General features: G+C 42.6%; 2 protein-coding genes across 4 annotated transcripts in view; one reads left to right on the top strand and one right to left on the bottom strand.

Moving 5' to 3' along the window:
• Positions 1 to 1081: 1081 nt before the first annotated feature.
• On the top strand, positions 1082 to 25238 carry ZCCHC9 (zinc finger CCHC-type containing 9). Of its 3 annotated transcripts, none has more exons than XM_075136989.1 (5): positions 1082 to 1812; positions 2964 to 3114; positions 3425 to 3517; positions 4657 to 4725; positions 9307 to 11058. In XM_075136989.1, exons 1-5 carry the CDS (start codon positions 1468 to 1470, stop codon positions 9555 to 9557), a joined length of 909 nt encoding a protein of 302 aa, XP_074993090.1. In that variant the 5' UTR covers positions 1082 to 1467; the 3' UTR covers positions 9558 to 11058. The 3 variants fall into 3 exon arrangements, with proteins under 3 accessions (XP_074993090.1, XP_074993092.1, XP_074993091.1); XM_075136991.1 differs by lacking the exon at positions 9307 to 11058 and adding an exon at positions 22098 to 25238 and having other exon boundaries at positions 1084 to 1812; XM_075136990.1 differs by lacking the exon at positions 9307 to 11058 and adding an exon at positions 6911 to 8676 and having other exon boundaries at positions 1086 to 1812.
• ACOT12 (acyl-CoA thioesterase 12) overlaps positions 11488 to 26705 on the bottom strand; it is a 35009-nt gene continuing 19791 nt past the window's right edge. The window contains exons 8-15 of the mRNA XM_075136973.1: positions 25223 to 25373; positions 23399 to 23454; positions 22930 to 22990; positions 21413 to 21496; positions 15899 to 16032; positions 14295 to 14423; positions 13062 to 13188; positions 11488 to 12209 (exon numbers count right to left, since the gene is read on the bottom strand). Of these exons, the coding sequence (XP_074993074.1) occupies positions 12063 to 12209; positions 13062 to 13188; positions 14295 to 14423; positions 15899 to 16032; positions 21413 to 21496; positions 22930 to 22990; positions 23399 to 23454; positions 25223 to 25373 (889 nt within the window). The 3' untranslated portion in view covers positions 11488 to 12062. The remainder of the gene's footprint in view (positions 12210 to 13061; positions 13189 to 14294; positions 14424 to 15898; positions 16033 to 21412; positions 21497 to 22929; positions 22991 to 23398; positions 23455 to 25222; positions 25374 to 26705) is intronic.

Below are 26705 nucleotides of genomic sequence, written 5' to 3'. Positions count from 1 at the left end.
CCCGGCATTGCTCTTGGTGAAAGATAAACTCCTCTAAACAAGACTGACTTGACTTAACAATATGAGCATTTAAACTCGCATAACTGCACCAGCACAGCTCCCCACCTGCAAAGAGAGTCTGGTACAAAACTGTGAAGTACGCTAGTATCAAAACTGCGTGAGTGCAGCTGCACCCAGGCAGGAGTTGGCACAGGCCACGGCCCCCAAGGTTAGGACTGTCCCACATACGCTCGGCAAGCAGCCAGGCAGGCCCATCAGCGGCAGTGCCCCGGCCTCTCCGATCTCCCGTTCCGCCATAGCTCTGTGGCACTCCAGGAACATCACCTGCCACTGGGGCATGGCATGGCGCTCCCCTGCCCACCGGGATAGATGACTCAGTTGGCACTAGCTGCTGTGCCCATTCCCCTGCTCCACTTTGAGAAGCCGACGGGCTCTTGGCAGCAGGGCTGCGCAAGGAGAACGGTGCTTGCACACGGAGAGCAGCGCCTGCCCACCCTCATGATCCCCCCCGCTCCTCCGGCTGCTCCCCGGGAGGCACAGGTGCCTGCAAAGGGTTATGTCCCACCGTCCTTTTATCCCTGCCATAAAAAAGTTAAACTGCTCTGGAAGAAGGTTAGTGTTTTTGAAGTGCCTTCACAAACCGCAGATTCACGCTTATCCGTTTCAAGGAGACCACACAGAAAACAACCGTACACGTTACTGTTAGGTAGCAGGTGAGAACACGCCGGAACACGGCATTTCGGCGGCGCAGTTAAGAAGCAGGGGAACACTGCGACTCCACAGGCGCGCTGCGGCCTCTGGGCGAGGCAGAGAGCCGCTCCCGGGCCAGCGCGGCCGGTGGACTCGGGAGGCGCTTGCGGCCTCTCCCACGCGTTCGCGGCCCCATCCGGCGGCGGCACCTCCGCCTCGCTCCTGAGAGGGGCTCCGCCGCGCTGTCCTCACGTCCCCGCTGCTGCCCCGGCCCTGCCTCAAGATGGCGGCGGGGCGTAGAGGCAGAGCGGCACGCGGCGGCGGCGGGAGGAAGTGACGTCAGCGCCGGGCCCCGCGCGACGCCCGCCCCGCCCCACCGGCGGCCACGGGGACGCCGCTCCACTTCCGGCGCGCGGTAGGGAGAGTCGCCCGGCCCGGAGGGCCGCTCTGCGAGACCGTCTCTGCTGCCGCGGCGGACTCGGGTGAGCGGCGTCTCCGCGGCCGCCTCAGGCCGGGCCCCTCCGGCGCCGGCCCCCGTCGGCTGCCGGGGCGCCTCTGGGGACGGACCGCGGGGTCCCGGCAAGCCGCCCCGGCAGTGCAGCCGCCCTGGGAGGCGAGCGAGGGGCCGGGCGGGGCTGAGGGAGCGCGGGCGCCACGGGCGGTGGTGGGGGGGTCGTGCCCCGCGGAAAACCGCCTCGCTGAGGGGAGGGGGCCGTGTGTGCTCCCGGGCCCCCGCCTGCACCTGCGTGCCTCTCGAGGGGCTGCCCCGGCCCGGCCATGACCAGATGGGCTCGCCGAAACGGCGCTGCCGGCGAAAAGGCGCTGGCTGCCACCCCCTGGGAGGAGATGGCGAGCGGCCCCGGGGGGCGGGAGGGCCGCTCGGGCCCTCTCTCCCTGAAGACGGAGCAAGAGAAGAGGAGGAAGAAGAACAAAAAGAAGAAGGACTACCTGAACGAAGACGTCAACGGGTTTGCGGCGTACCTGAAGCAGAGCTGGCGGGGTGGGGAGGTGGCTGAAGCGGAGAGCGCTGACTTGGAGAAGGAGGTAGCGATAGCCTTGAAGAAGGACAGGCGGCGGGAGGACAGGAGGCTGAAGAGGCAAGAAATGAAGAAAAATGCCATGGTAAGCTTTGTCTGGAGTCGTGGGTGTTTGCCCCTCCGTGGCAGCTTGTTAAAAACTTGGGAAGAGCTACGTGTGGAAAACGCAGACCCCTTACTCCCTGCTGATCCTGTGAGGAGGCCGAGTGCCTTACCTGCTAGAAGCGTAGCGTGTGCTAAGTGACATTTCAAGTTAACGAGGTGACCTCAAGTATCTCAACTTTGAAACAAACAATTAATTTCAGCTTAAGTCTTAGCCTTTAGCGTGACTCTTCCGATTGAGTGCTGTTCTTGCTACCCTTTGATGAATTCCCAGCCGCTCTTGTCTCCTGGGTGAAACTAATTTGGTGCATCTCTATACGTAATCAGTACGATATTCCTGCTGTTTTGAGGCCTCTTTCTGCAGAGTCTTCTGCTTGAGAATTGGAGCAGGATCTCCAGCAGACTCTAATGAGGCTGTCTAAAAGCAGTTATCTCAGCACAAACTTATGCATTCAGCATAAGCATACGCTGAGTGTAATCTGGGGACATAGTAAAGAGAATCTACTACTAATTAATCTGAGATATGCAAATTCTTCGTGAGTAAATTATAGGACTGGTGCAACATTGCTTATATTTACCTAAGCACTTACTGACGTAGTACTTAAAGAGCTTGGAGAACTATGCTGTAGTCAAAATCAACTATCATCATTCATCCAGGGCACTCAGTTGTCAATGAGTGAATACCCGGTACGGTGTGTGTTGGTAAAAGGAGAAACGTACCCATAGCAATACGGTTCAATGGCATAGACCACCAACAGTTACTTTGTGACAGGGTCTTTTTTGTCTAACTGTTTTTCCCTGAGGAGAAGATCCCTTGATGTGTTTGCCTTCTAAAAAGCCAGAAGGCCTGATTAGACTGGGATTTTCAGGTCTTTGAGTGTCGTTCACAGAATCTTGTCTTTTTATGTTGTACTAACCTCAAATCTCAGCACTAGAGATACGTCTCTGATAGATATCCTCTGATAGTACCTCTGATAGTACCAGAAGTACTGGTCTAGTAAATGTCCACTGGCTATAGGTGGTCATCAAATAACAGGAGTAAGTGAATTCTTTAGTAATGCCACCTAAAAGTGCTGTGTTTTGCTATGTGAACCGCCTATGAAAATGCATATAACTTAATTTTTATTTTCCAAGGTATGTTTCCACTGTAGAGAACCTGGCCATGGTGTTGCTGATTGTCCTGCAGTACTTGAAAGTCAAGATATGGGTACAGGAATCTGTTACCGCTGCGGATCCACAGAACATGACATCAGCAAATGCAAAGCAAAAGTAGATCCAGCTGTTGGTATGTCTCAGAAATTTGTATTTTTCGAGGTGCTTTGATCTGAGTTTTCTGACTACTGAAATACAAGCTTTGCGTTTTTATAATGTAAGTGTTCTGAGGAGATAGGTTAATATCTTTAAAGGAATACAGTATTATAACAATGAACCTAATAGTGCAAGAGACAGTATAGTGTTTATAGTATAATAGTGTAGTAAAATACTGTCATTATAATAGTGTTTATAGTATAATAGTGTAGTGAAATACTGTTCACCGTTGTCTGTGGCTTTACAAGTTTTTTAACGTGAATCATAAACTGTGTGGGATTTTGCAGGGGCATTTCCATATGCAAAATGTTTCATCTGCGGTGAGATGGGGCATCTATCAAGGTCATGTCCAGATAATCCCAAAGGATTGTATGCTGAAGGTGAGTGTAGTAATTTACGAAAACCAAAACACATTTTTCATACTTGCCTGATGCAGAACAAAGTAACATTGTAAGTGAATGAGGATCCGACTAAAAGGAATTTCTGAATATCTTTTATTCTTGGTAAAAGCAGATTAATTCTGGGGAATTCTGGGAAACTCAGTGTTAATATTGGTTACCTAGGGATTTCTGTTTTAATTGTAAGCTTAGTGTTAATGAGATGCAAAGTATGAGAACTTGCTTGTGCTTGCCATTTCAAGAGGCGCACAAAGAAACAAAACCATAATAGGCTGTGTGTATGTAGTCGGTGTGTATTTAAATGTGTATATACCAAAGTATGCGGTAAAAACAGACTCTCATACTACAGCTTAAGACTTTGGGAGGTGTTCAGGCAAAACAAGGGCTCTCACTAGAAGGAGGACATTTTCAGCTGAAGCGACTTTAATGAGAAATGTGATCTAAGTTTGAAGATTTCACTCAGATTCTGCTCTGCCCGGTTTCTCTGTTCGCACTAACAAATAACATTCTGTCTCCCAGTACAAACTTGAGGCCTGGCAAACCCAAAAGGGTAGTCTTGTAACAGTCAAATTGGAAGAAAAATCACTTCAGAGGCATTGTGCTTCTACTTTCAATGTTTGGATTATGAGTAGAATTTATATTTAATATCTCAGTACCTGCAGCTGGATTACCTGTCTCTCAGGAGCTCCTATTAATTTCAAAAGTTCCTTTGAATAATTGAATTTCAGCAGAATTCACCTTGTTTCTCAAAAAGGGAGCTTCAGACAAATCAGAAATATTCAGTATGTGTTGACTGGAATTCGTAGCATGTGATGCTTTACAGGGCAGTGTGAGTACAGACAGCTCTGTCTGTCCGTCACAGGCACAGTCAGGGGAAGCTGTGTTTGCAGGCTTCTAAAGCTGGCAGCGTATCTGCTCCACGATGTTAGATTTTTGTGCCTAGGAGTGCAGACCTCTCCATAGGGACATTTCCTTATCTTATTTATGGGTTGTCACCACAGAAAACTAGAACAAGATTTTTCAATATACATACAAGATTAAAACACTGTAGGGGGGTTGTCTTGTGTTTGGTGTTTTTTGGTGTTTTTTTTTTTCCAGATGAGTAACAACTTTCTTAACAGGTGGTGGCTGCAGACTTTGTGGCTCTGTGGAGCACTTCAGAAAAGACTGTCCAGAAAAACAGAACTCAGGTGAGATGCGGGGGAGTATACAGGGTGGAGTTTGAGTGCACAACTGAGTAATGTTTGTTTACTGCTTTGCCTAATTTGGTCAGGAAAGAAGGGTTTGAGAAGGGAACTTGCAAATAGCAAAGATGACCTTCCTTTGGGAATGAGTGCTTATATTAAGGGGTACGTGGAGGAGGCATTAAGTTGAAATTCAAAACATGAACTATCCATTAAAAAAAAAAAAACAACTCATGGGTTTCTGAAGGTAATATGATGAGCTAGTGTGTATTTGTTAGCCAGTATTTGTGCTGCTGTTCACAACTTTGGCAGCTGTAGAACAAAACTGGTTTCTTCTTTCGATGATCTGTGTGTGAAGCGGTGGAACTGAATATAATGTCAGTTGCAGGGTGGCGGTACCGGCAGGTTGTAGAAGCTGCCTGTGCAGGCCGGTGTTCAAGTCGTTCAAGATAGGAGAGAAAGAGGAGACAGGAGATCTGTCCAGCTAGATTCACCAGCTAATAAGCTGCTTACGTGTTCTTTGGTTTTCCATGTGGGTGGAATAATTACATTATATACCAAAAAACTGCTAAGGAAGGCAAAAGCATCAAACAAGGGTTTGAAGAATGAGGCTGTTCCTGAAGCGGTGAAACATTTGTTCATTTTTCTACTTGTTTGTATGGCTTATAGAACTTTTGGGTTAATAATATGCCATAAACTTTTGTGGAATTTATGTAAGAAATATTTATGGAGGCAATAGAGGCCTATACTTTAGGCGTTTTCTGTATCTGATCCTTTACAAATGATACTGTTGCATCCGAGACCGTGTGTAACCTTCTAGATGTATGCTGCTTTGCTAGTTCAGAACAGGTGAGACTGAGACTTAACTGGTCTCAGAGAAGTTTCTGACATGAAAAGGCTTTAAAATTTCCCCAAACTCATCAGCCATAGCAGATTGTTGGGCAGTGCCCACTCAGATGACTGCCGAGTTGAAAGCCTGTAACGTAGCCCTTGCCGGATTTCTGCATGCCGCATTTATGGCATTTATGACCTTTGTGTGGTTCAGGCTTTTTGTAAGTCAAAAACCTGTACAGGTGGTGTAGGAGAAAGAGACGTTTGTAGGGAGCGGCATTGCTCAAAGCTGGGCCAGCTGTTACCAGGAAATGGCAGTCTTCAGTTGTTAGTGCAGTCCAGTGCAAACCTTTCTGCTCTCTGGCAGGAGGGCCCGAAATTATGTGTATGTGAAGCAGAACTGGAATTTCTTTCTACCTTTTTTTGAGAAGTTTTATGTCCGTAACGAAGACTGACAACTGCTGTTTAATTTCCCAAGGGAATATTAGTCTTTACGCTGATGTTTCAAAACTAGTATTGCTGGTTAAAAATATTTGAATTAATTGGAACTGTGACACCATTGGTAAGAACTGTAATATTCTTTGAAATCAGTTTGCATCATGCAAAGTACTTTTAGACTACAGGAAGACAGCTGATAGCTGGCAAAGAAGTTACTACGGCTTATAATTTCTTCAGGTGGAGTTACTTGGTCTGCTTTAATATACAGAAGTTAATCCAAGTAAACATTGATTTATCTGCGTGATATTCTTGGTATGATTTGATTTGTTGCTCTCAAAATTAGATTGTCATTCAGAAAAGAAGTATCAGTTGGTTAACTGGTTGGTTTAAGTTAACGGTTAAGTTGGTTTTCTCTAGGAAAGGGGAGTGAATTGGTTTAAATAGCATTTAAACAGCGAAAGGATGATGTTGATTATATGCAGGGGTGTGAGTTCAGAAATGTAAATTTTGCTCCGTTGTGCCTCCTCAGGCTTAGTTTTTTCATCTGTATAATAGAGAAGGTCTTCCCTTTATATCCAGAGATGCTGGACATACTCTGAAATCTTCATTGTAGGCGTTATTTGGACTTATGTGAGAGCTAATGTATTGCCTGCATGCTCTTTGAATGTTTCTTTGGACGGTCAAACAGGAAAAAACGTAGTAATGATTTCTGAACTTGACAACCTGCATGGGGGGAGAAAGGGAGTTTACAAAACACAATTTGAAAAAAAGTTTTGTAAAGCGAGTTGGCTTCAGCGCTATAACTAAACTGGTAGATCTTTGGTGAATCAATGACAGGCCTTTGCAGGCCACGTGTTCCTCAAGGGTGGAAGTTTGGTGTAATGCTTAGCCTTTCCATGATCTCTTGTCTCTCGCCCTACAGATCAGGTTACGGTTGGGCGATGGGCCATTGGAATGAGCGCAGATTATGAAGAAATTACAGAAACACCAAAGCTGCAAAAACCAAAAGTGAAAGGACCCAAAGTTGTTACTTTTTGAAGGCCTTTTGGCTCTAAACCACAGTTAGCCTGCATTGCTTCACTCCAGAGTAGTGACCACACACAGCGGTGGTTCCAGAAAATCAAGCAGGCTGCTGCTGCTAAATACTTTTTTTTGTCCCCCCTCATTTTTCCAGCTTGCCTCCCAGGCTCCCCTATCTTACTGAAAAGCTGGGAACAACAAAAATATAGCAAGTGGGTATTTTATTTTTGTGTATCATCTCTGCCGAAATACAGCATTCCCTCTGATTCACATTCCCTCTCACTGCCAGCTCTCTGAAGAGGGAAATTGGCTTCTTCTCGAAAGAGGGATCTGGTTGCAGTAACCAGACAGGATATGTGCATTTTATCACGGAGGTCTGCGACTGCTGCATTTCGGTGGTCAGCGTTGTTACCTTAAGAGTGCTGCTTTTACATACCAGAGATGAAGGCAGTCATGCTCGTCTTTTTAAGAGTATTTCTACATCTCTCTGAAAGGCATTGTGGGTATTTTCTACAGACTCTTCTTGAGTTCTGGTTTGATTTTGCCTTCTCCTTTTAGAAAGAATGATTTCTTGCTCTGTATGTGCAGTCTTGTAGTGAAGTTATCAGGTAGACTCTACAGCCTGTAGAGCCTGGGGGTGCAATTACCGCTACTCAGCTAAACGTGTACATGCATTAACCCGATCGTTTATGCATGGATTGTTTGAGTATTTGTTCACTAATAGAAGCAGAATCACGCCCTTCCTCTGTTATTTGTGGTGAAATACACCTGAAAAGAGTTGGAGAGCAAGTGAGCAGCTTGCTTCGTTTCTTTACTTTTTTCAAGGAAAGTCCTTAAAAATCTTCAGTCTTTCTATCCCTTGGTGAGTTGGGAGTAAACTTTGCTTCTGTTACACATGCCTGCTTAATGGCAGATTGATTTATTTTTAAATGGAGACTGCAGCCTTAGAAAAACTGATACATATTAAAGAAAGTTACGAAACCAACTCAAAATGGAGTTCCTGCAAGAGCTCTCCAAATACTGCGGTCATTCAGCCTATGCAGCAGCAGGTGGTAGGCTGTCACTTGCCTAAGACGAACACGGAAGCGCCATGTTGCCGCAGAAGCGCACCTTGAGCTCACCTTGCGTGCGGCGCTTCGTTCTGAACCGGCGTCTTGGCACAGACGTGGGCAGCGCGGGCAGGTGCGGTGCCGGGTCTCTGCGCAGCGCTCCGCTGTGCCCTGCAGGCAGGCGCCGGCGACATCGCGCTTCTCGGTCCTCTGCTGCAGCTGTGGTTGCCGTCGGACAAGTACAGTACTTCCGTGTCCCAAAAATCTTAAATGTGCCTTCTAAAAACCTCAGCTTACGTTACACAGCAATAAGCAAGAGTCCTTGAGGGGAAGTTACACAGGAGTAAAACTATTGCTTCTAAAGAATTAATTCACCCTTTGAGTAAAAGTGCCCTAACAGTCCATACATCGCCTTGGTGAGAACACAGAAGGAACACCAACCACACGCAAACTTGAGCTCGGGACTGGGTTTTGAGGTGCTTAGGACCAGCTGCTGAAACCATGAGTTTGTAATGTACTTTTCTTACAGCGGACAACAAATACAGGAATTTAATTGCGTGGATATATTTTATATTTGTACATATTAATTATGTTTAATAAAACGCTGCTAAAGAATCCAGTAGTTTAGCTCTTACTTTGCATTTCCTGGTTCTGCTCTGCATGTAAAGGCACATAAGTTGACTAAGATAGGGCATGTATCTTCAGTTTATAATAATCGGAGCACGCATTAAATGGAGAAGAGGAGAGAATGGACAAAATCAAGGATTCATTACAGAGTTTTGATTAACTATTGGATTAAAGCTCAAAGCAGTATCACTTTAATGTGGATATTTTGCAACTGACATTTATCCCAGCTTAAAAAGTGTTTCCCTTTCTATTATGTGAGTAAATATACTGTTTAAAAAGCATCTTCTTAGATCATTTCCTGCCTTTAAGAGTTCCTTGGTACCGTAACACGTTCTCTTACCAGTAGGAACTTGAAGCCATGCACCTTGGCTTTCCTAGTGGAACCAGTACTTCCCAGATGGGGGTTGGTGTGGAGAGCGTGGTGTGCGAGTTGTGGTTTCGGAGCGCAGCCTCTCCTCCCGAGGAAATGGCTGCTGCGGGTCTGTGGTTCTGGGTAAGACGTGGTCACCCCGTTGTGCTACTGCAATCTGAGGCAGAAGCATCCCTTTGACAGCCTGCTAAGTGACATGGAGTATGACGTGTACCTTGGAGGAAAAGAAAATTCACTGTTCCCTTCCCACAGCTGGTCACTGTCACTTCTGCTTGGCGAAAGGGACTGCTAAAAAGGATGACTTTTTAGGAGAGGACAGTTGTGGCAAAAGAAATCCCGCAAGAAGCGGTGGATTAACCTCTGCTCTCAGAATGGTGGAGCACGAGCAAGGCGTGCTAGTATCCAGCCCAGCCGTCTCTTCAGCGCAGCGATGCAGCCCTCCTCGTACTGCTCCCCTGGAGCTCAGTGAGCCTAACCGCCCTCGCCGGGTAAGACAACCTTGAGTTTCATACCTGCTGCTGTGATCCGTCTTGCGCTGTAAAAGCACGTGTCGGGCTCCTACACGCTGCTCTGTTGTCCGCTGAGGAGAAATAATGGACTTCTTCAGACAGAAAATCGCAGGGTACGGTCTCTGTGAGAATTTCCGTACAAAGGCAACAGCCGTTTTCAAGTAATGGCACATGCGTGCACGGGGCTGGAAGCCTGCGCGCCTCCCTCTTCTCTGCTCCAGTGACTGCTGAGGAAAATGAGGCACTGCAATGTTGCACTACCCTCTCAAACAGCTGCGCAGGTTAGCAATCTTCAGTAACTGTTGGACAAAACTGCTTATTCAATGCACCCACCAGTCTCTTTTTCGGTGATTGCACAAAGCTACAAAGCGTAGTTGAAGAAAGGTATTTGAAAAGCGGCTGTAAAAGATGCTGCATGTAAAGATGCATTGTACCCACAAATAAATTCAAAAGTTAGGCAAATAATTAAAGTTTAAGCAAAGTTTGTGTGCCAGAAACCTGAATCTCCTTGTCTTAGAAGTTGCACAGAGGCTGGTCTGTGTCAAAAAGCCACTCTTCCCCCTACACCCCCAAAGATGTGGGGGGGCTGTATCCGGAACATGGCCTGGCTCTGCAGTGCTTTGCACTACCGTGGCCGAGGTCTCGGTGTTGGGGGCAGAACCTCTCATAGGCACGAGCTCGGCAGGACACTAATGTTTCAAAAATGCCAGGTAGCTCCAGATAGCCCCTGCGGTAGCCCCACAGCCGAGTTCAGTGTGTAAATGTCTCTAAAGGCAGGTTACAAACTGCTGCATAGGAAGATAGCTGATAAGAAATGCTTGGTGCAGGCAGCGATTGGGCTCTTTCTCCCTGATGTGTCACGCATGTATTCAGAGCTGAACATTAGGTGTCTCTGTTCACTAAAAATTGGGACCATAGAGACTTACCTGCCCGCTCAAGAGCTTGTCTGCCACCATCTGCACACAGCAAGCGTGGGCAGGACTCGGAGAGCTGAGCTCTGGCTCCACGGAGGGGGCCTGCACCGCTCCCTTACCAGCCAGGAGGAGGCAGGCAGGGCCTCAGTGGGTTTCAGGCTGTGGAGGGGGCTGCCCTCAGGCTGCCGTCCTCGCTGCCTAGACTGAGTGCACCTTACCCAGGTGACAGAAACGGCGATCCAAAATCAGGATCTGGATCTATATCTGCTCCAGAGCCAAAGGCCAGGACCTGCTTTCCTTTTTTTAGTACTAGTGCAAAGGTATCCCTGTGTTGGATGGCATACAGTGGCCAGCCTTCGCTAGACGTAGCAGACAGCGGCTGATTTCACCTGTGCTTTGGCTCAAGGCTGCGCCCAAGCTAAACCAGCAAGAGGCCAGGTGACTCGCGGTGCTAGCACACCCGGGAGCTTCCAGGACTCCCGCCAGTGTCTCTTCTGCTGCACTCGGTAGACATGTCATATGCAAAACATGCAGGCATGCTGTAACCTATAAATCACTGATGAAAGCTTTGATTTGGTTATAGATTAAATTGAAGATGTATTTACTTAAGTGGGAACTGGACCAGACCCCTAGAGCTCTCGCTCTACCAGTTATGAGACTACAGTAAGATAAAAGGACGCTTCTACAGTTTACATGCTTTGATTCTTTTAACAACCCCGCATTCATGTTACGATCTAACTGCTGATGATCATACTCATTTTTCTGAACAAGGCTCTTTTGAGCAAAAATAAGCAGAAAACCACAATAAAACCTCTAAATTGTTCTGCCTTTTCATCTGTGAGGGAGTGGATCCAAGAGTCTTACTGTTCTGCATTTATTCAATGCTGGCAGAACAGTCTTGCATAGAGCTTGCCAGCTGGAGGTCATGGCACCTTCTGTAAGAGGCCAACAGCCCCCATCACCACTACAAAGCTGTCTTTCTGGAACCACGTCTGAAACCATTCCAGAGATACCGTAATAAAATTTGCCATGGATTTGTAACCTCAGAAACATTTATCGGAAGTCACAGATAAACTACAGGTATTAACACATAAAGTACAAACACTGGCAAACGCTAACTTACACTAACTATAGGGTGTAATCTATACGTAATGGGTGTGCAAGAACCTGGACAACCAGATCAGAGCCTTGGATAAGCTACTTAGTGGCACCACTTCTCTGCCAATTAGAGGGGGTGGTATCTACTGATTTAAAACTGGCTGGATGCTATTACATTCAATATAACATTAAAATAGTGAAATAGTCTCAGGAGCTACAGTTCTACTGGGCCAAGTTTTCTCTCCATTTATATAAAATTCATTAATGCAATCAAGAGCGTCATCTGTCCTTTAATCTTTTTAAAATTAAAAATTGAATTTAGAACCTAAGGCCTAATCTTAATTTGATAGAAAATGCTTGCACTAGCTATTCTTGGGCTCAAGCCCAATATTGGCTACACGATCTGAATTAGCTAACCTGTAGAAAAACGATCAACGCACATGCAGGGATTTAAACCAGTACTGCTTGATAATCTTTAGCGGTCTCTTCAGAAATCCGTTTTTAACTGCAGTACTTGCTGCTCCAAGAACTTCATACATTCCAAAGCAGTGTCTTCAATGGATTTTGATGAGCCAGTAAGATTTGCAGCCAAGTACGGCATAACACCTGATGTCACTTGATTGAAGTAACACACCTGTTTAAACAAAAATAAACAAAACAAAAAAGCCTGTGGATTGCAATAATTAGCCATTTTTTGCAGAGCCTAGATGAGTATCAAAGTTTTTATCGATGCGAATAGAAACACATAGTGCTTCTGAAGCTGAAGGCATTAACAAAAAGAGCATGCCTTTTTTACAGTACTTTAGTGATCTCAGTGTCCTCACTACTGCCAGGTCCTCAAGCATGTAGGTAAATATACACAGCAGTGCAGCAAGAAACATTATGTGTAACCTGTTAAATACATGTGCTTTATGAGCAAAGCCGTTGCCTTGAAAAAAGAATCCCAGCCATTGAGAGTTGCTGAATATTTTCAGGAATGTATTTTCTTAAATGAAAAATTACAGCCTTCCCATGGAAAAGAAGAAAGGAGGAACATTGTCATTGGTCCAGAGATGGGATTCACATTGCATAATTCCTGACATATGAAAGTTAAAGTTAAGTACTTAATCTGAACTAATTCCTTGGACTTCCTCTATAGTCAGTAAAAAGAGGTGGGCAGCACCAGAGACCAATTTAATGCAGTTTAATGCACCCCTTCTAGAAGTGTATTTTAGGATTGAATGAATGACTCTCTGGAGGTGCCTCGCCACCTCCAGTGCTTAGTTTAGATTTCTTTCCCAACATTCAGATTGGCCAAAGTTGGGCAAGACAGATTCCACTTTGTGGCATAAAGAATGTCTTAATAACCACACCGAACTCTGGGGAAACGGACTCATTATTTTGTCGTATTGCTGTTGCTGTTCTAGACTGTCAGCTCAAATGAGGTTATGTGCACATGTAATACTACAGGAAAGGAGACACAGCTGAGGCCTGCAGAGCTACTCACTGTACAGGAGCTGTTGCTGTCACTGTAGATCTGGAATCCGGCACAGAGGATTTCACTTCTGCAGTATTCTGGAGAAGGTGGCATAGACGTGAGGGTAACTGACTTTACAGCTACTATGTAGGGTTCACTGCAGGGCAAGGGGAAGAATCAGACATTTCCTCAACAAGATGTTAAAAAAGATACATGTAAATGACTACAGAGCATGCACAGCTATATCGAAGATGTCATTTTTATATGAAGGCAAACAAGTTCCATGTTTAAAGATATGTTAAAAGATTCAGCGCTCTTGAGTCTCATTAAGGCTTTATCACAGACTGCAATCAAGGAGACTTTTGTGGAAAGCCACAGAACAATCACCCATGTACAACACCACCTTTTTTTTTTTTTTTTTTTACTTATCCTGCTCTCCACAACCCACGTTTACAGAATCAGGGTCTAGGAGCAACCTTTACTAAGAGGCTTTACAGTGTGGCCCCAGCAAAGGTAAACATGATTCAATTCCCAGATGGGGGGAGGAAGCAAGCACAGTACAGAACACTGCCTTTTAGAAGCAATGTTCTGTTAACATGAAGAATTATAAGAAAAGAAATTGAGAATAAAGAACGATAAGATACACTAAATGGTCCCATTTATCCATGTTTCATTACGCAAGAACAAAAGGAAAACCAATGAAAAAAAAAAATCAATGTATGTTGAACCGATGAAGGGACTTTTTAAACCAAATTCAGCAGCAAAATTTACAGATACAATAAATGTGTCACACTGAGGTTTCAAGAAAGGCCAAGCATTTCCTCGAACAAGAAAATCTCCAGAATTACACTAAATGGGATTACAAAGTCACTTCAAACACACAGACAAACTCCCAGTTATGTGCTTCAGCACATTGACAGGCCCTCTGGGACATGTTCTTTTCCAAATTGCCTGTTTGGGATTCTGGCCTATTTTCCCTCTTCATAGACCACTCCTGAAGAGTCACTATCAAAGAAGCAATACTGGACTATGCTACAAATCTGTGATGCTCTGAATTTACTTCATCACACCTTCATGTTGCAAAACAAATCTGGTTGTGCAAACTCAGGCATCAACGTACTGTATTTTAGATTAGCTACTAATCTAATCTCTTAAAAAAAAAAATCATCTCTGTCACCCAGCGACAGGCCCAAATAAAGGTCAACAGTAATCAAAACTGTGGCTCCGAAGTGCTCACAGTTAAACTTGAAATTGCATACTTACCTTGGCTTACAGGGTTGCCTTTGAGACACAAGAATTACAAAGTCTCTGGGTTTATGGCCAGTCATGGGTGGAGATGTAACATAATATATTTTCTCATCTTCATTCACAGCCTGTAGGACCTCACAGGTTCTGCAAATACATTTAACACACACACGCAGACCTGATCTATGCAATAGCATCTCTTACAAAAAACACAGTACAAACATATAGTCCATCCTAACATTAAGCCTATGATTTTCATGTTCAGGCAGCAAGGAAGGGAGAGGAACACAGAGTGAAAAATTGAGGTTTTCTGCAACACCTCATCTGACACCATCTCTCTGTCCCACAAAATTGTTAGAAAGTGTTGCAAGGTGCGGGAGCAATGTCTTAAAAGACTATCTTTTGCATACTGTCGATTCCTGTCTGGAGTGACATTAGCTTGCATGCCATGCAATGCTGAATGACCAAACACTGTCCATCTGACACACCACAGGAAAGACAGTCAGGAAACATTTGTAAGATTTTATTCAAAGTTGTGTTCTACTGCATTCAGACAGGGCCACCTGGGTAGGACACAGTCTTTCAATGTATTGGAAGTACTCACCACTATCTCTGAGTTTTCACTACAGAAAAAAGTCAGAATTTTCCTTTACACTGGCAGTAATTGATTTATTTAATTTCAGCTTCTACTGCCTCAGCAATAAACACTGCTAAGCTGGTACTCCATTTTGACCAGTCAATCAGGCTTCATGGTAGTCACAAGAAATCTGAGATACTGGCTGTAGGTATGTTAAATCAACACAATATTTCTTCAGATTTCATTTGTTACAAGCCATGAATTCAGCAGAGATGGTAAATTTTCAAATATCCCTAAGCTTCCACTCTCACCCTCTGATAAAAATCCTGAAGGATAGAATAACTAATGTTATTAGTTATTAGTGAACTAATGTTTCACTAATGAAAAAGCTTCTCCTTTAAGAGAATATTCACCAAATCAAATTAGTATCGTATCAATTCAATTGCCTCTAGTCATTAATCTACACCATATAAGGTAAATAAAAAAACCTCAAACACCTTTTACAGCAATTCTGAAACCCATTCCAATTTAGATACACTTTATAAGGTGTTATTTTTCTTAAAATATGCATTTTGAAGATCCCCATTTCTTGATTTCTCACTTTGACTGTATGATGAAGCTGAGCATCAGTGTCCCAAACAACACAGACATGAAGGAGTCCACAGCTTTGCCTTACTTCTTACAGAGAGCATGCACAATATAGCGACCTCAAGTTATATGCAGCCTACTCAATTAACTCTTTCAACATACATTTTTCTAGGCATGGAATTTTGTTCATTTTAGAAAATGGGAACCTATGTCCCAGCTCTTTCTTTTGACAGTCCAGGGCAACCATATTTTTAAGTCAGACTTAGGAGAAATTAAATTTTATTTTTAAGGTAAAAAAACCCAATCCATACTTTGACTAATGAATCTTTAATGTCACCTTCTTACAGCAATTTCTTCTTAATTAGGTAGAAAAGTGTCAACATCTCAAAAATATTTGTATTGGAAAAGGTTAGTTGTCAGTGGATTTGAACAGTCTTAAAGAAAAGTAAGTTCTTACAAGAAATGTTTGTCCCATTGTTGGCGGAACGTGAAGTCAGACAAAAGGGAGAAAGCTAGATGTGACGGTATCTTCACTTGCATTTCAACTTTGAGTGACAACACATCACCCTCCTCATGAGTCCATATTTTTATCTGAAAAAAGTGAATAACATATTAAAAACAAAGAATGACTGCTATAAATATTTTAACAATTATAAATGTTACACATTTAGGACTTAAGCAGATTTTCTCAGAAGTACATATGAAACTATATCTGACAGATGACAGGCGGATGAGTATTCAAGATTAGTTTTACATTAAAATACAGCACAGTGTAAAATCAAATACACTGATAGCATAGTGACATCATACAGTTTTAATTACATCTAGTTAAGGGTAGCTGAATTAGCTTGCAAGTGGAAATGAATGAACTAGAGGCCAGCATGACCTCTTTCTCACAGTATATACAGTCTCTAAATACCTTTCACTGCAGGTGCCTTGGAAAAAATTGAGTTATTGGACCATGTAGATGTCACCACTTTCATACACAACAGCAGATATGCTTAGGAATGAAGGTAAAAACCTTTTCTCAACCTTGCTATAGCAAGCCTCCTCACAGAGGCTTCAGTTCACTGACTCCAAAAGCTAACGGGGCTACCTGAGGACCTCATGCAATTCTTTCTGTGAATTTGGCATCAGTGATCGGTGACAGGAGATTAGACTTTTTAAATCTGGGCAGGTACTGGTCCAGAATTCTACCGTTTTTGAACATGGCCCTTAAGCCAGGTTGAGTTAAGGAAATACAGCATAAATATTGGAAAACAAGGGAAAGTAACATACGATTTTTAGGAAGGAATGGAAGAAACTTTATTAAGGTAGATTTATCTGCAGTAGTAGTGATGGTTACTTAAAGCTTTCCAGGAATTCAAAAGTTAAGAGTAGGGTCCATTGGATATGGCACTGGTGAGCAGGAGAAAGCTGGAGTGAGGCCACACTAGACGAAACGAGCATCCCTGCAGTATCTGTGAGGCAACAAAGACTTTAGCAAAATAAGACAAACCAAGCAACTGCCCTCCCTGCCACCAAGATTTTGGAACATATCCAGCAGTCCTGTGCATTGCAGCTTTGGGGAGCTTACCTACGGACGTTCAAAAGGGACCAGATTTTTAAAAAAGCACTTTCCGAGCTTTAAGAGGTATGAGTTTGGATGATGTATGGATTACCTCCTTGATCCACCTCTCCAACCTATGCAACCTATGTCTTTAATTAGTAATTAGTAGGGTTCAACTACTTCAGCTCCCTTTGCCCATGCAAATCAGTCACACATTGGCCTATGCCCCCTTCCCCTAAAATGACTCAACATTTCTCTTTCCAAAATATCTTTTTTCCCTCCCCTATTCATTACTGTGAAGCAGAGGCCCCAGAGTTAACAACATACTGAAAAATTATTTCAAAACATAGTTTTGCCTCTTTTGTCCCACACTTGCAGTATCTTGTCCTGATTATTTTGGGTCTATTTCTAGCCTTAAGCCTGAACCCTAACACAAAGAATTCAAAAGGAATAACCTGCACATAACAATGTACACACGATGCTTGCAAAAGAAGGACTTGGCATCTTCCATAAACCATAAATGGAAGAAGATGGGTAGAAGAGAGTGCTTAGAATTAGTGGACTTTATTCCCAAATTTTAATCTGATATGCTAAATTGCTTCTCAAATCCTAGAAAGTTTTAACAGATTTTCATTTCTAAGTGATACAAAATTTGTAAGCGTTACCATCTCTGTTGCTTTTTTTTCCCTATATCAAAAATTAATAATCTTTTGGTTTACAGAGCATTTGTGCAACAACACAGATTTTGTATGTTTTTGTATTTTCATGGTTTTGGGAAAAAAAACCCAATATAATCCAGCAAGCATCTTGCTGAAGTAAAGTTTGGGGTAAAACAAAAGGCCTAAGAGCCTTAGAAACCAGCTACAGGATGCACGGATCAATATTCCTCTAAGGCAGAGAAGAGAAATCATGTCTTAGAAGTCTTTTAGACCTGAAAATGACAAAATGAAGTAGGAGGCGCAGCTGTTAAAACATCTCCCTGCTAAGTGCACACTGGCAAGGCTAGGTTAGTATAGGCCTACAAGTCTTGTGGCTCTATGTCAAAGAGCTCACAGTGCCACTTTCTACTTTCAAAAACCGTCAATCAAATTGGCATCATTCTAATTCCATGGAAAAGGAACAAATCCTCTGAATACACAGAAGACATGCTGCTTTGCAAAATCTACCTACTAGAATATTTCATCCCAAAACACAGTTCAGTCTAATGTCTTTGACAGTCTCCTTGCCCATAGCATGACTGCCTTCAGGCAGAGCACTGACCAGCACTGCTACCCAATTCCTACTATCGGTTCTTTCAGCGTCTCTCCAAGAAACCATTTCATGGACACTGAAGGGATCTGTTTGAGTGGAGATGCTCCTATGCATGTCTATCCAAGAAGGCTCAGGAGTTGTTCTGTGCCTACGCCACTGTATAGCCTAAGCACAAGGATCAAGACCTGGTACGTGAGTGCAGAGAACATGAGACTGGTATGATATGTGTGTGGTGGTCTGCAGTGCTTGAGGAAAAATGATGTAATGTTCTGAGCTACGTACAGTGTCTTAAGGGATAGTTCCTTGTGCTCACGTTTGCAAAACTGACAAAAGTGAGCGTGAAACAGTGATAAGTGAACCAAACTAACATTTGCCAAGATGGTACGTTTCATTAACTGGAGCTGGCAGAAAGACTTCCTTGGAGCTGCATCTATACCAGCATTTAGGGGCTCGAGCACACATCTACATTTGACTGGGGGAGTTGTATAGGTAAAGTCCAAGATTGGTTTCACTCTCATTTTCTTTGCCAAAGAGCAAATCTAATCCCCCTAGTGAGTTAATTTAGAGGTAAGCATACAGTCACATGTAGGGACAAGTGTACCCTCTGCCTACTGCTGACATCCACGCTTTGTCAGCAGTCTACCTTGTGCCTGCAAGTAGATGCTAAATAAGAAAGAAGACTGACTTACAAAATAAACAGTATATAACAATCAAAGTGGCCTACAATCATAACTATGGTTTGCTATCACTGTTCATTGCATACATGCTTCCAGAAAAAAAAAAGTAGCGTACTACCCTGGATCCCTGCCACTTCTTTAAGGAATCTCTAATGACTGACAATGCCAGATTATTCAGAAATGTCCAGAACAATGGGAATGGATGCCTACTCTCCATCCATTGACAGCATCAGTGTGATTTGCATCCTACATCCTGCCAGAGCCAGATTTGGCTGGATTTCAGATACCTACTTGTCGTGGTTTAACCTGACAGGCAGCCAAATACCACGCAGCCACTCACTCACTCCCCCTCCAGTGGGAGGGGAGAGAATCGGAAGGGTAAGAGTGAGAAAAACTCGTGAGTTGAGATAAAGACAGTTTAATAGAACAGAAAAGGGAAAATAATAATAATAATGATAATGATAATGATAGAATATACAAAAATGAGTGATGCACGATGCAATTGCTCACCACCCGCGCTGACCGATAACCAAGTAGCGATCGGGACTTCCTGGATCACGCCTACCACTCATATACTGAGCATGACGTCACATGGTATGGAATACCCCATTGGCCAGCTGGGCCAGCCGTCCTGGCCATGCTCCCTCCCAGTGCCTGTTTTGTTTTGGTTTTGTTTTTTTAAGCTGAATGTCCTTGACTAGCGGGGTACTTAGCAACAACTGAAAACATCAGTGCGTTATCAACATTCTTCTCATACTAAATCCAAAACACAGCACTAGGAAGAAATTTAACTCTATCCCAGCCGAAACCAGGACATTACTTCAATTAGATGAAAGAACAGCTAGAGAAAGCTACTCAAGATCTCAAGATTTTCCACCAGATAAGGCCTAAGTGGCTTAGAGGTAGATCTTACTATCAAGACTCCCCAAAAAGGGGAGAAAGTTCCAGACTCCAGTAAATCTGGAAGGTACCTGGTGGCTTGCTGAGAGAGAGAAGTAACATCCTGGTGTTTAAAATGTCATCCAGAATGTGCATGGGTTTTAGTTTTTTGTATGAAGTAATTTCTTCACAACATTTGGTGCTGGTTCGGTTACAGGTTTCAAGCATTTAGGGTTAAGAAAGAAACTGAGATTGTGGCAGTCCCAGTGGTTGCAGAAGGGAAGTTTCACATGGATAATAATATAGTCTTAGCAGAGGCTTGAAAATAACGCTGAATGTTTCAGTTTGATTGTTCACGCTTGCTTTTTCCAGCATGTCATTTAATTGGCACAACAATGTTTGCTGAAAGTTATTAACCACTGGAACAACCAACACAGGGAACTGGCAGATTTGCCGTCACTGGAATTCCTGATGATTTTATATATGCTCTTACTCAAGTAGCTTATTGACTAGATGCAAGAATCAGTAAGTGAAGTTTCATAGCCTGTGACATGCAGGAGGTCAGACTAAAAGATTTTAACAGTCTTTTCTTGTCCCAAAACATCTCTGAATCTACACGATCTTAAAGTAATCTGCCAGTCACTAACCATATTTCAGAAACCAAACCTTAACAGATATCTATCGATAGTTTGGAAAACATGCCCTGCGACTAGGTTAAAAGGGAGTTTTCCCAGCTGAATTATTTTGCTACTGGTTTTCTTAACAGCATCTTCCTATCTTAAAACTGGCTTACACAAGATTCGTTACTGATTTTGAGATTATAACACTGATTGATGGAGAGGTGCTTTGCTTTCACACTTTTGTAATTTTTTAATAGAAAAAGGGCAGAAAGAAAGATATCCGAAAGGAAAAATGTGCCTAGAAAGAGTCAAGTGGTCTTCTGAGAAGACAGAGACTGAAAAATGTCGTATATTAATTGCTGCTACCTGTCTACTGGCAGTGTCCACTTGAAACTATCACAAGATAACGCCTGCTATTCGAAACATCTCCCATGCTGCAAAGCTGGTGAGGCAGTATGTTACAGACTGCCGCACACATTTTGCTTATCAAGTGACATGAGAAGCCCCACAGATCATCAACAGCACTGCCTAAACAAAGATGTCCAAGTTTGTTGTTTCACTGGAATCAAAAAATTTGGAAAAAACACAGAAGCATGTCAGTTGTGGCAAAAAAAAAGGTCTCACAGAAATGAGATATGGGTTTGTTGGTGTTTTTACACTCTGCTGTGTGTTGTTCAACAAGCCCAACTGGTCAGTTTCTGGCAAGCCTACCCTTGTGGGATCCCAAGTCCTACGTTCACTAGTCATTCAGACCATCTTAGAACTCCTCCATGGAACTTCCAGGTTGCACAGCTCCCTGGACAATCAGAGGTTGCTTTGCAACATTTCAGGAAAACTCTGGGAGTTTTGGTTTTCAACCCTAGCCACAGTAAAACCAAACACTGCCAAGCCAATGTATTTATTTATAAACATAAAACATTGCTTTTGTCCACCCACCTCTTACGGTGAAACATAGCTAAAGTGGCTATGTAGCTATTCCACGATTATGCACTTACATCATCCAGTGTACTGGTTATTTCCCATCCTGGTTTTGCTGCTAGGTGTGTCAGTGCAGCTATATTGCTGTAACTCATATATGCCTGAAACGTAAGATACATTTCTAGAAATGAAAGGGTAAAGGTACATTTCACTAAACATTCCAGAAATAAGATGTTCTTTTTCTATCATTACCCCTCAATCGCAAACAAATGTGTATTTTCCTATAGTCCAGTCCAGTAGTTTCTGAATTAAATACTTTCCATAGCTAGATTATGTGCTGTTGGCAAAACAACCCTAATTGAACAACAACAAAATACTACTTTGGGCTTCTCCAATTACAAAGCAGTGCAGAAAAACTGTGACCACCAGACAGATAATACAGGTAACCTCTCAGACCACTAAATTAATGGTTTTGTCCATCTTCCTCCTAAGTAATTAAAATCTACTAGAAAATTAACCTCTTCACTGCTATCAAGCTGTAATCTATCTGGCAATTGCTTTACAAAGCAGGCTCAGAGCAGAGGAAGTGCAAATATATCCGTTATTTATGCTTGACTACGGGGGATGGAGTTCTCATTTAACCACTGTATAAAGAGAATACAGCTTTAGAGCCTTTAATGACAGGTTTTAATTTAATATTAAATAAATCTTAAGTCAGCCATTTTTATCATTGTGTGCATAATTATATTTATTGTTTTTCAGAAAAGAAATGCTGCTTCAAACAGCGGAGATGCCTCTGTTAACAGCAAATCACTTCCTGCATTAGAATTCTCAATTATTTATTTTGTCACGTAATGGAAAAAGACCTGGTAAAATTTCTGGGAGCCACTGAGATCTTAAATGCAATGAAAATTTAACCACAAAAATTCAACACTGAAACAAAATTTAGGGTGTCTTATAAATCCACCCAAATTCAGGTTCATTGCTATTAATTTCATGACACAGGAACATTCTATGGCCTAGCATGTCCAAGCCAGAAACATGTACCACTTGATGCAGAGTATCTAGGAATGAACATATGTTTTCACCTCTCTTTTCCATAGAAACAAAGTTTACGGTATTTCACTGTTCATCTGTCTGTTGGTATTGCCACGTCTCTCCCCCCACTTCTAGCATTTACTAAATGCTCACAGCAATTTTTGAGAAAGTCAGTGGCTGGCTAAAGGGAAAAAAAAAAACTAAACTAATTCCTCAGCAGGCGAATTCAGCTTTTTAAAAGCTGGGGACACTGGGATATAAATCTCCAAGAGACCTTACAGCTCGGCTACTTAAGGGACCACTTGTTAAAAAAGTCTATCTTAAAGACATTTTTTACGTTTTGTATGAAACTTACTTTTAAATCAATAATTCAAGAAGAAAAAAAATGTTCATCTTATTACACATTTATCCATTCTTCCATGACTATCGTAACGCTTAAGTACAGAAGGTCCACTTTGGAAACTGATACGGCCTGTAAAACTGTTTTGCACACCCAAAAATTGTACAAATACACCATTTTATGCAAGCAGGTGTTAGGACACAATCTACAGATTACCTGGTTGCTTCTCTCCCAGGGATCAGAAGGTTTGTCTTCTTTAGCAGACAGCATGCATTTTCTAAAACAAAATTCAAAAGAAAAATAATAGCATGAATTGATTCTTTACAATTTCTTCTATATATACTAGAAACAATCACTTTTATAGGCTTAAGTGTCTTCTAAATACTTTACAGGTATTTTACCAATTTTCAGTTGCAAGCCAGGTTTGCAATAACTCCTTTTTCTTCCCAAGAAAGATGGGCAAACAAAATAACCTATAGAGCAAAGTATTTTTGAGACAAGTAGCCTCTAATAATTTCAGTGTAACTCAGGCAAAATCACTTGGAAAGTAAACCAGGAAAGTAACTGCAACATAGCAGTTATGTTTGAGGAGACATTGACTACTTAACAAATTATCACTTTTTTAGAGGATACATTAAAAAAATTAAGTTTTCAAAATCAAGTTCTCCTTGTAACCCAACTATACCTGGCTAGTCGAATTCTCCTTCGGGCAATAGCTCCATGGTATCGCCTCATACCATCCTTTATAAAAAGTAAACCAGACAGTAACACATCTGATTATTTTAGGACACAGTCTAAAAAAAGACAACTAAAATTATTTCTTACAGGTGGACAAATGGCAGAGATGTATCACAAATAAATAAAGAATTGTACTCTGTACATTGGCCTTTCCCCAGATTAACCTGAGTCAGTGGTTTACTTCTGACTTGACAATATTCCCTTAAATTTGCAAGAACAGTCCAATAAAAAAGTTGTATCACAGTAGCATACTCCTAGCACTTTTTGGTCCTAAACCAGTGGCAGCTGGGCAGTGCACCACACACATTCTACTCTTTCTAAATGTGCCACCCACCAAATAAACTATTAATCCAATTCATCATCATCTGATGTTCAAAGCACAAAGGAAGCATGGAAGAATTCCTATTTTAGTGCACATGGATCTGGGACACAGAGCAAACACTGCGCAAACCCATGTGATCTGCCCTTCAAGGTGGCAGGTCTTTCCCTTCTTGTATTATTACTCTGCCAGGGTGGATTTTTTTGAAGCACGGAAGTGATCCAAGAGTGTACGCCACACCAAACTGCATTAAAGGTCAATAGGACTTGTTATCTTGAAGGATATGTCACTTTGGAAAAGCTTCTTTTCCTCAGCTTTTGAGAGCTGACATACAGCCTCTGGAACAAGAAGAATCTCCAGATGAGTGCATCTCAGTCTTCTTTAAACCAAGGACTACATAATATTTTTTGAAGACATCTCTTGCCTATTTTGTAGAGCACTGCCATACCAGCTGTCACTTTCAGTCAAATGACCACGGAAAGTTTAAACTATCTTGAGCATATACTAATTTTCCCAGATTTGTTTGCTTTACTCCGAAGGAAGGAGTGTACATGTTATCTTGACGTTTAGCTTGTGGATGCTCCTCTAGGCAGGTCTTTAAGGGAAGCACGGTTTTTCTGACAGAAGCTAAGCTGCTATGGCACTTTTTTTTTTTTTTTTTTTAAGAGGAAGAGTTAGTTTTTCCTCTTGGAACAGCCCGAAATGGGCAGTAGTGAACCTTACTGCCTCAGCTAGTACATAGGACACCTTGATTTATTTGTCCAGTTGCCATCCTATAAAATACAAGTTCACTGATGTTAAATAATCACTTCATTTCTGTCTATGCTGGCTGTCTAAAAATCTCATAATTGGAACAGTAAAGTTAACGGCAGGTGACATCACAGCAAGTAATTCAACAATAGTATTCACAGTGCTCCGAGTGTTTCATGAATCACTTTCAGGGAAACACGTGCTGAGATCTCCATGTCAAAGGAACTGGAAAGCACACCCATCTCATGGGATTTGATTCCTACAAACTTCTTTATTAACTCTATTTCTCATCTTCATTAAGGGTTTATAAAAATAACTTTATTCACTGAGCACTTAGGAATTTCATCTAGAGTCAGTAGAGATTGCACAAGACACATATAGACAGGTGCAAAAAACTGCAAAAAGCAGATTCTTCTTCCCTGTTCATCAATTAACTACGGAATTTCTAATGATAACTACCCTCCACTACACCTCTCAGTTTTGGATGACTGAAGTTAACAATGACAAATCTTTCACTCAAAGAAAAGTGAGTGAGGTTTCATTTAGAGGTCTCCCCTTCTGCAGGAAGATGCATTTCAGTGCCCTGTTCAGTCCTTGCTTTCCCAGCAAGGTTACAGTGGCTGGCTGTGATGTGCAGTGTGCAGGGTTGGACCACATAATCTCATGTATGCATTCATCCTACTCCTGAGGATGAGAGCTGACCTTTGTAGTAGGTTTGATTCTGGGGAAGGTGAGCAGCTCTCCTTTGTCATTTACAGTCTTAAAAATGAGAAATGCGCTGTTAATATGCCGTGCTCGGTCCTTGATCCATTCTTCACAGTTATAAGCCTCAACACGGACACCAACCTCCACACTGAAATAAAAGTTTAAATTAATTATTGAACTTCTACAGGTGATGCAGAAGCAGCCCTGAGACATACTAAGAAGGGCCGCTGTACACCTTCCTGTGTGCAGGAAGCCTGACTCAAATACCTCCAGTGGCATACAAAATAAATTACTCGCATTAGACACATTTCAGAAATAAAATAAAAGGTGGCACTAGCTAAATAACATTAATAAAAAGAGTGAAAATTCAGCTAAGTAGCAAAATACGAACACCGGTAAGCATACTGTGAGAACAGACAGCAAAAGTGAACAAGATTATATTGGTTTGACATTCAGCAAAAGCATAGTATGAAGGTAATTCATGCCCTGCCAGCATTCTGCGGGGACAAAATACACCTATAAAGAAAACAGATATGGAAGAGCAATGCCAAGATAACATTTGTCCAGAGTTTGGAGCAGGAATTACGTTAGTTTCTGCCTTCTTGTGGCTTGTCTTGCTACACCTCTTGCAACTTCTGAACATGTTCTCCTGCTGGAACAGGGCTCCACACAAGTTGTGTCACACCCCTGGCATAACCAGAGGGTCTGTTGGCCCAAAGCGCCATTCCTGTAGATGGGGAAACAGCCTAGCAGAGAGGTGCTATCCCTTTGCCGAAGGTCAGAGGAGAGTAATTCTCTGTACAACAGCACCCTAAAACTGCAGAGGAGATAGCGCGTGCATAGGAGAGAGAAAGAGAGAGTAACCATTAGCAGGCAGGATATGCACAAGATTGGTCAACAGCCACAACACTAAATTCCAGGAGCAGGAGTTCAGTGTGCCAAAATCTATGTTTCACGCTTACAGTGACCATATACTCAACTAAAGTTGAAGTTTCAGCATGGGCTGCAGCCATTTATTCCAAACAGCAGCTAGCAAAGCCTCACCTCTGCATACACCCAAACCAACAATGGGAAGAAATAAACAAAACAAGCATGAATTTTGCCAGCAACCAGCAATAAATAGAACCCAGATCTGTCAACAGATGCCAAGACAGGAAGATCCTGGCAGCAAGCTGGAGTCATCTGAAGAATCAAAGTCGTAGGGCCAACTCATCCCTTGAAAATCCCGAATTTCAGAGTGATATTTATGGTCTGAGTTTGCAGGATTGGGATTTGGTTACAAACGATCTTTAAATTGAGAGAGAAGTCAGAGAATAAATGTTTTAAAACTTTCACTGGGAAAAGTAAAAAAAAAAGCACATACTGACAGATAGGTATAGATACAGACATATGCCTCAAAGCTCCAGCTGAAACGTCATTCATTTAATAATGCAAATCCTTCTGATAGCTGAAACCTGAAACATGCAGTTAGGCTGGTGCT

Source organism: Calonectris borealis, chromosome Z, assembly GCF_964195595.1.
Source record: "Calonectris borealis chromosome Z, bCalBor7.hap1.2, whole genome shotgun sequence".
Lineage (NCBI taxonomy): Eukaryota > Metazoa > Chordata > Aves > Procellariiformes > Procellariidae > Calonectris > Calonectris borealis.
This window is presented reverse-complemented; position numbering and strand designations above follow the sequence as displayed.